General features: G+C 39.9%; 1 protein-coding gene across 1 annotated transcript; it reads left to right on the forward strand.

The window, feature by feature from the left end:
- The first annotated feature begins 807 nt into the window (after positions 1-807).
- On the forward strand, positions 808-4019 carry LOC119733458. Its single transcript, XM_038207018.1, has 4 exons — positions 808-1235; positions 2023-2132; positions 2916-2998; positions 3865-4019. Exons 1-4 carry the CDS (start codon positions 1038-1040, stop codon positions 3987-3989), a joined length of 516 nt encoding a protein of 171 aa, XP_038062946.1. The 5' UTR covers positions 808-1037; the 3' UTR covers positions 3990-4019.
- The last annotated feature ends 5875 nt before the right edge of the window (positions 4020-9894 follow it).

Raw genomic sequence — 9894 nt, forward strand, 5'->3', positions numbered from 1 at the left:
ACTTGACATTTTTGGAAACTTGAAATAATTTTTACCCAATCCGCTCCTTGCAGGAACAAAAGATAGCATTTTTTTTTACATAGTAACAACGTCCCTTTTTCTAGGGTGTGCATCGGTTCATACAAGTTTGGTGTTGGACTCGTGACAACATGTCGCCAGTTAGTCTTTGCCTGTGCACAATGCACCAGGTTGAAATTTTCCCTACCAACAGCCCTTGTCTAAATTTGTAGGGGGGGGGGGGGTACTTGTAGCCAGAGCGGACAGTTGCGGTCAATGAAAAGTACAGTCCGGTTTTTTTTCGCAGTGTTTCAAATGCATCATATCTGGTTGAAATAATACGTTTCCTGAAATCAAAGTAGACAATATTCAAGTGTTCTACATGTATATGTTATACGTGTACATGTACATGTATTTGACCTATAGAAGAACAATACAAAACAATGGACATGCCAAAAAGTGAACACCTTTTATTGACTGTCAGGATAGTTTTTGTTTTCAAGCTAAAGTATTATCAACCAAATTCCAATGTGCACAGTCGACTCTCGTAAATAAACAATAAACTGGCACTGTAGAGCTGATTAAGTTGTATTATATATCTTGACATACAGATCCTTGTCATATGCTTGGTGGAACTCACATCACGTGATATTCGTTAATTACTCCCATTCACGCCGGGGCTCAAAAATTCCCATTCGCCCATGGGGAATTGGAAATACTATTTGACAGTTATAAGATCATCTTTGTTCTATGCCGCGGTATTAGTGCAAATGCATGCTGGTGTGCGCGTTCGTCAATGCGCGTAGCGTGTATGGACCGTTCCGGCCTGTTAATCAAACAGTGCGCGTTAGCCAATTAGATAACGCATTTTGGTCAGGTGACCACGGAAACTTGACAACCGTTGCTAACTGTCGTGATCCGCCATGACCTCGGTCAAACTCGGTCACATGCAGTGTAAAAACGTACACAAACCAATGGGGGTCGACGGTGCGCGGCATCGTTTTTCAACGTAAAATGGGGCTTTCTGTGAATTTAAAAACATGGTCAAAATATGTTGCTACGGTACATGTAAGTCAGACACCAGGCATCCGGATCCACGTCATAAAGTAATCTTTTTCCCTTTCCCAAAAACAAAATCAAACCGTGAAAAATGTTTACGATGGATTAAAGCCTGTGGACGTCCCCATTCAGATCTGAATGTGTACAAAATCAACAAGGACAAATACGTGTGTTCCAAGGTAGGAGTTTGGTCATCAGTCAGTCATGTCAGTCAGTACTCTCAGCAAATTTCTTTTCAGGGGGCCGGGGTGTTAAGAAATTACAATGCAGGATAGTCCAACTAGAACTAGTCTGGGTCGCTAGGTCTTCGAATTTTAGTTTTGGTCTGTGTCATAGCGACAGACATGATGACACTTTGGACAGTCACAGAACACAGACACTTTTTAGACCAAACCTAAAATTCGGAAAAAAGTAGTTCTAGCACTAAGCATAGAATTTAGAGTGGAGTGGGTCTAGATAATAAGTACCACAATAAAAGCAACTCATAATAACAAATTTCATTTTATAAATTATAAATTTAATAAATCTTTAAAATTACCAAGCTTGGCAATATTGCAAAAACCCTGTATGTGGTCTACAGAATTGAGATTCTATAATATAAACAATAAGTTGACATTATTGAGTTATTGTTGGAATATAAATAAAGAAGAAAAGAGTTCCATACACGGACAACGCTCATTTTTCCCTATAGTGACCTATCAGCCATGAAAAGCAATGACATGTCCTAAAAAGTCAAATTTAGCTGTGAAAAACTTAAAGCATTGATTCACTGGTACTTGGTACTTAAAAAACACTGTTAAGTGTTGTCTGAGTATGGAACTCTTTCTGTTATTTTCATTTGAAAATACCCAATGAGCTGGCCCAGTTCAAATTTACAATGAGCTTTAGACTTTTACAGGTTCAGGGTTTTAAATAAAAACAAAACCAAATTATAAACTTTAGTACCGGTACCACATCTTTCCACATCATTTCAAAGAACCAAGCTCAATCTATCCAGACCCCATACCGGCAGATGGGAGTGCCATCTTTAAAGCCAGGAGGCCTCCACTCAAACGTATTCTTAACCTAGAAAACAGGTAGGTTAATGTGGCAATTGTGCAAAGCTTCCATTTCCATTATGAACATCTTCTGAAGGCTCTGTGGCACAGTTTAAAATATTTTAAACAAATTACTGGGAAGAACGAATTCTCATGCAATTAACCCTCCTATGCAAACACACATCCTGTGCTACATTGTTTGTGCAGTCAATTACATTATCAGTCAAGTGACTGATGGAAGTTAAGAACTTCCAGCCTCCATAAGCAAGGTTGACTGGCTGTGACTGCTTTCGTAACTTGATACAGATGTGCCACCACCTTCCTGCTTTTGTCTGTTGACTGGATTTGATCAGTCAGAGTGCCTGCTTGGAATAATCTGACTGTTTATGACTTCCTGTGTAAAGGCATCGCAGGGGAAGTGGAAGGAAATTTTGACTGACTTTGACTGCCTAAAAAGAAGGAGGGTTTTAATGGAAAAAATTCATCATTAAATTACATTTCATGACATCTTAATAAATCTATGTTGCATCCAATCAAATGGCAGCGCAGTGAGCAGTCAGCATGCACATGTTTTCATTTAATGCACACATGCTCAAAAACTTCTCAAAATTTGGTCTGTAATCTTCTTCAACATTGAAATATTCTGATGGAAAGAGTTCCATACACAGACAACACTTGACACCCTGTGCACAAAACCTAGGAGACTGCTCTAAAAAAATCTCAGTAGCGTTTCCTAAGTAAATGCTTCGATTTTCGCACTGCTAAATTCAACTTTTAAGGACGTGTTATTTCTATGATTGTTTTATGGGTTTTTTTTTACAGTGGGCAGTCATCTGATGAAAGGAATCAAAAGGAATTATCGAGTGTACCTGACAAAAAGCCTGCTGAAGTTAAACATGGCATGTGTAAGTTTCTCTCATTTTCAAGTATTAGCTAGAAATGGTGTTACATGCTCCTTGTAGAATAAAGCCAGTTTACTGAGCATGGCTTCCCACACTGCTGTATCTGGCACTATTCTTTCAACATGGATATCTTTGCTTGTAAAAACAACAAAGTCACATAATGGGGCTCCAGTCACCATCAGTTGACCCTGAACTTGATGAAAGTACTGGTGGGTCTTCTTTAGTTGCAAGCCATTGCCAGACTTTGCCATGTAGAAGTTGGGGATTCCATCTACTGCCTCTGCAACAGTCATGTTTCTTGCACTGTATGGGCAATTTACCTCCAGAATTCCTGTTTGACCCGCATCGCACACCTTACCATCAGGTGTAGCCCCCAGGAAACTAAAGGCTGGGTTTACTTCAAGGCCACAATCGTGTATGTGAAGGTTGGTCTTGTTCACATACGCCTCCTTTGCAGTACTCTCATGTTTTTTGCCGTATGATACTGCTTCACTGTGTATGACCTGTGGAGAGCACAAGCTAGTTAAAAACTTAGTGTTTACATCCTTTTTTCTTGTGATTACCCAACCAAACTGGGAAGCAGTCAGTCTCTGTTCTCTGCATTTATACCATAGACTGCAGTTTGCCTGTTGAACAGTTGCTTGTTCCAGTGCCTCTGCTTCCTCTTGGGTTATAGCTGTAGCAGTATTATTATCAGCATAATCGGAGTTGAGGATAAGTGTGGTTTGAAGGGGGAACCTTGTGTTTCCACAGAGTGCCTCAGTTGGCGTTGTTACTGTGCTTGATGTTTCCGCCAAGTCATTTATCTGTAGAAAAAATAAATAAAAAAATAAAAATAAAAATTAGTGTTTTTCTTTCTTTATTTGCAGTACAATCTGGTCTTGAACTACTGTCAGCAGCTTCAACAATTCGTGACTTGGAAAGAGAAAATGCAGGTTTGAAGAAGGATCTTGCTGCCAAGGTGTTGGGGTGCATGAGGGGGAGAAAACCGTGAACAGGCCATCATCAAGTAAGCCATCAGACAAGTGTTTTAACTGTGAACCTTTCAGTTTTGAGACTGTTTTGAAATCTAATGTTAAGGATCTTCTTAAATACTACACAGGGTTCCAACACACAACTTTCACTGTGTTGTTTGAGTTCCTCATTCCTGATGTCAAAAGGAATCCCCTAGAGTACAAAGAAAGAAAATCAGCATGCATGAAATTGCCTTTGAAAGACCAGCTGTTCTTAGTTTTGTGTAGATTGCGGAATGGATTCCATTTGAAGGATCTTGCTTTCAGGTTCCATGTTAGTATTCAGATTGCTAGCATTATTTTTAATACTTGGATCAGGTATATGTCCTTAAGGCTGGGCTGTCTGTCATTGTGGCCACACAGAGATGTCCTGATTGAGCGCATGCCCAAGAGGTTTAGAGAAGAATTTCCCACAACACTTGTCATCATGGATTGCACAGAGCTTAAATGTGAAAGGCCGACTTCTCTCAAAACTCAGTCACAGTGTTACTCCGAGTACAAATCTAGCCCTAACCTGAAAGCTTTGGTTGTCACAGATCCCTCTGGCTCGTTCATGTTTACAACTAGTCTTTTCACTGGGTCTATATCTGATAATGAATTATTCCAGAAAGGTCATGTTTTCCAACTCCTTCAAGATTTGATTAAAGATGGGAAAGTCCAGGTCGGTGATGGAGTCATGGTCGATAAAGGTTTTCGAATTGATAAGGAGGTAAGAAAAATTGGTCTGGAATTGAACATGCCTCCATTAGCTTCCATGTCTTCACAAATGAAACCAACCGACGTCATGCTTACCAGAAAAATTGCCAGTCACCGGGTACATATTGAGAGAGCAATCCAAAGAATCAAGAGTTTCAAGTTAGTTGCCAGGACAATTCCAGTAAGTATATTTGGGAATATTAATGAGATATGGTTGGTGTGCTGCTATTTGACAACCTTTCAGGATGTTTTAGTGAAGGAAGAGTAATTTACATGTGTCCAAAGTTGGCATCAATTTATTCAACTATCTCCATTAAATATAACTGCTTAATCACTTGTAAAGGGAATATGCAACATTTGCTTTAGCTGTATATTACTATTCGGAAAAGGATTGATTTGGGGGCTAGTATTTCATATAAATAATTTACAGCGGAGTCTGGTTCTCTGACCCAACTTCAGTTGAAAAAGAGCAATTTTGTTTGCAAATGTTGTATGTTGCCTATTTAGCTGTTTCCAATTTCAATTGGGAACAGCTATTGTTTTAGTTAAGAATCCCCCCCCCCCTTCTTTTCTTCTTCCACTTTTTCCCCATAGGTTTAACACACGTTTTTTGTACAATCCACTTTGGAAACTTTTTTTTATCCGATCAATTTTATAATTACACTATTAACCATTATCTGAAGTTGTGCGACATCCATTTAAATGTCCGTCATAGATGTCATAGATGAAAAATTGATATGACGTCATCATGATATCATATGTTATGTAATAGTGACTTGAAATATATAGGCCTAGACCTATATCTTGAGATCTGTCTAGTTGTTTGGCCTGAAATGCTGCATATATAGTTATACATTCTAAAGTTATATTTATTTGTAAGGTACAGTGACGATAAATGTCATAATTCTCTTGATGCGACGTCATGAATATTTAATGAGGCAATTTTGTTGCCACCATATCTCAACAGTACAGTAAGCTATGATTCCAATTTTTTGCACGTTGCATTATACTGGTCTGAAAGTGTGTCGGCTGCAATTTCAAGGTCATGTGACCCTTAAAGACTTGATCTCCTCTGAACTTGTCCTAGGGGCGTATCAGACAGTTCAGCATCCTCGTGAAGGAGGTAGTTTAGTGGTGTGTTTGCTAGGGCCTTCAGTTGCTCTTGATTTCACCACAAGTAGGCAGCAACACACTGGAAAAAAGTGGGGGGAAAGAGATAATAATAAACGGCCCAAAAAATCTGGAGCCCGGGCGAGTCTTGCCGAGTATTTGGAAGTGCTAAGAAAGAAAATGGTACAAAGGCCGAGTTGAAATTTGAGCAGTTGTGCTTGGATCGTGAGAAAGATTTAATCTGGAAAAACGAGAAAGAGAACAACGAATGGAAAGAGATGCTGCAACAATGGAGCTCTTAAAAACATTAATCGTAGACAAAAAGAACCAATCAGCTACCAAAACAAGTGAAAAATGAAGGGGTCAGACTTGTCATCCACTCAGAAAAAGCAAAAAAGAAAAATAGTTTGATTTGCTTGACATACTGCTACTGCAGTTTGAGGATACTTGTTGAGAAAGGAAATGAAAAGAAAAAAAAATGCCAAACTACTAAAGTATACTACTTTTCAGTAGCTCAAGTAGATTATTTGTTAGATAGTTGTGCTTTCAAACCTAAATCACTCCTGGGTGTGTGTGAGGGGGCGGGGTGGTTCAGGCCTTTCTTTTTCTTTACGTCCGACAATAAACCCTTAACCCTCTGTGCTTGATGCTGGAGACTAACACTTGAAAAAAATCACTACAGTTTGCACTTTTCATTTTGAATTTCCAACGTTAATCGTCTCAAGGATATATTAACATTAAGGTCTCTAGGTTTGGAGGCAATCAGATTCTTGTTCAATCAGATTCTTGTTCAGATTTAATCAGCTTTGCCTGGCAGTATGGGCCTGGTTCTTATTTTGCATAAATTTGCTTAGGGAGTGATGTAACTGGTCCCATCATTCAAAGCCGACATTACCTGCGACTTCACTCCTACACCAAATTTATACAAAAACATGATGTGCGTGCATACCAGTAGTTGGGGGGGGGGGGACTGTCTGGTACACTTTGACCTTGGCATAGAAATATGTAAAGGTCTCATAAATATGTAGATACAGATATAAATAAGAATGAATGGGGTTAGGAATTTCTGGTACAGTTTGACCCCTATTTGAATGGATGGGATGAATAGGAAATAGGTGAGGGTAAGGAACCGAGTACAGTTTGACCTATTCTATGGGAAAGATTGCATATATGTATGGGGGTGAAATATAAAAAAAATTATAGTATATTTTAACCTTAGCCCTAACAGTATACATGTAGTTATGTATTTACACGTGTATTGCATGCGGTTACGCAACCCGAACACGACCAGCTGTGGTCGCAGTAGTTAATCCTCTCGGACAATAGACAGTACCGTGGCACAGGAAGTGAGCATCGATCCCAGATAATCTCTTCGGACAATGGACTGTTGACGCACGTGCGCTCGCGTGTGGTAAGTAGGTATTCTGTCGGACAATGGGACTGTAAGTGGCCGGAAGTAATTATTGATCACGCCGTTGGGGTTAGCCGGGACAGATCAATATTTCTTGAAAGGGCCTGCGGTGGCGCTCGTGGTGTGAGGCATAGTTTTTGATCAATCGGAGGTCCAAGATAACTAATAATCCATGCGTATGTACGGAGACTGGTCGTCGTTCCACGATGATACGCAATTTATTATCTCCGGGCACCAATGTTCCTCTTGTTATTCGATACAATACCAATGAAACTATTCTACACTGCCACCAAAATCATCCAAGTAAAATATTTATCTATGCACGGTGATCGTAGAAAATGGAAGGTTTTGGCATCAGCCAGAGCGAATGCAAGTACACATGCACCTGTGACATTCTACTGTATACATTACACTCGTCCGATCAGATGGCGCTTAATCCATAAAGGCTTATTTATCGATTAGGCTCTATATCTTTAAGTCTACAGATGCGCGTACAATAAGGAATGGATTCAGTGGTTTAAAAAGCGTCATTATAGCCATAACACAAACGTTGGTTTTTAAAGGGACACTACGGCCTGGACAGTGCCCGATTGAGCAATGCTTCTCGAATGATGTTTATCGGAAAGAGCATTGTATAACACAACCATCGTTTAAATCTGGGCGTTTTGTGTTATTCCGTGCAAGAACGAATTTCAGGGTTCCCCATTTGCGACCCCACCCCCCAAAACGAACAACCGATAGTTAAGTAAAGTGTTCGCCTTTTCCGGGCGAATGAGAAACTACATTGGCGTTCGACAGGAAACACGTATGCGTACACCGTCATGCATCCGATGAGAACCGTGTTTTTTTTATCCTTTCTCAGGAACGATAACACATTATGGTTTAATTAGATGTTTGAAAATAAGAATCAAAACATGAAATTTTCCGGGATTTCACACCTTAATACCCCTTTACCGCTGTCTGTACAGGAATGCACTGAACCCTAGTTGTACCACAGTGCCGGACTTCTTTACAATAATCAATTAACATCGTTTTTCCTGTCGAACGCCAATGTAGTTTCTCATACGCCCGGAGAAAGCGAACACTTTACTTAACTATCGGTAGTTTTTTGGAGGTGGGGTCGCAAATGGGGAACCCTGAAATTCGTTCTTGCACGGAATAACACAAAACGCCCAGATTTAAACGATAGTTGTGTTATACAATGCTCTTTCCGATAAACATCATGCATTGCTCAATCGGGCACTGTCCAGGCCGTAGTGTCCCTTTAAAAACCAACGTTTTTGTTATGGCTATAATGACGCTTTTTAAACCACTGAATCCATTCCTTATTGTACGCGCATCTGTAGACTTAAAGATATAGAGCCTATTCGATAAATAAGCCTTCATGGATTAAGCGCAATCTTATCGGACGAGTGTAATGTATACAGTAGAATGTCACAGGTGCATGTGTACTTGCATTCGATCTGGCTGATGCCAAAACCTTCCATTTTCTACGATCACCTCGCATAGATATATTTTACTTGGATGATTTTGGTGGCAGTGTAGAATAGTGTCGTTGGTATTGTATCGAATAACAAGAGGAACATTGGTGCCCGGAGATAATGAATTGCGTATCATCGTGGAACGACGACCAGTCTCCGTACATACGCATGGATTATTAGTTATCTTGGACCTCCGATTGATCAAAAACTATGCCTCACACCACGAGCGCCACCGCAGGCCCTTTCAAGAAATATTGATCTGTCCCGGCTAACCCCCACGGCGTGATCAATAATTACTTCCGGCCACTTGCAGTCCCATTGTCCGACAGAATACCCACTTACCACACGCGAGCGCACGTGCGTCAACAGTCCATTGTCCGAAAAGATTATCTGGGATCGATGCTCACTTCCTGTGCCACGGTACTGTCTATTGTCCGAGAGGATTAACTACTGCGACCACAGCTGGTTGTGTTCGGGCTGCGTAACCGCATGCAATACACGTGTAAATAGATAACTACATGTATACTGTTAGGGCTAAGGTTAAAATATACTATAATTTTTTTATATTTCACCCCCATACATATATGCAATCTTTCCCATAGAATAGGTCAAACTGTACTCGGTTCCTTACCCTCACCTATTTCCTATTCATCCCATCCATTCAAATAGGGGTCAAACTGTACCAGAAATTCCTAACCCCATTCATTCATATTTATATCTGTATCTACATATTTACATATTTCTATGCCCAAGGTAGAAGTGTACCAGACAGTCCCCCCCCCCCCCGACTTCTCATACCACTGGGCAGAAACATACTGTTTTGGTTAAGGCGTGACGTCAGAGGGTACATCGTCTACTCACAAAGTATTTCAGCCATTGTTTTTTTTTTCTGAATGCTCTTTTGAGTTAAAAATAAAAAGGGGCTCTAAAGTCAAATTTTGTTTAGTGCTGCACTCAATTTCAAGATAGAGCCCTTAAGTGGCAAAATAACAAAAAGTCTCTAACCTTACATTAAAAATGGTGTAAATTTACGCTGTAAATTGTCATTTTACTTGATGCTCTTTTAGAGTGAAATTTGAAACTGGACTTCATTTGCGGTAGAAAAAAAATGGATCTGTACATTCCATTCATTAATTTTTCGTCGTAATTTCGTCAAAAAGTCAAAATTCAAGCCGTTTCGATTAAACA

Source organism: Patiria miniata, unplaced genomic scaffold (genome assembly GCF_015706575.1).
Source record: "Patiria miniata isolate m_02_andy unplaced genomic scaffold, ASM1570657v1 HiC_scaffold_25, whole genome shotgun sequence".
NCBI lineage: Eukaryota > Metazoa > Echinodermata > Asteroidea > Valvatida > Asterinidae > Patiria > Patiria miniata.

Excerpts from the sequence above, each read along its gene's own strand:
- LOC119733458 (XM_038207018.1), top strand. The coding sequence starts at position 1,038 with ATGGTCAAAATATGTTGCTACGGTACATGTAAGTCAGACACCAGGCAT. Across the intron at positions 2,133-2,915 it reads ATTCTTAACCTAGAAAACAG|TGGGCAGTCATCTGATGAAA; the intron begins GTAGGTTAATGT and ends TTTTTTTTACAG. Across the intron at positions 2,999-3,864 it reads TGAAGTTAAACATGGCATGT|TACAATCTGGTCTTGAACTA; the intron begins GTAAGTTTCTCT and ends CTTTATTTGCAG.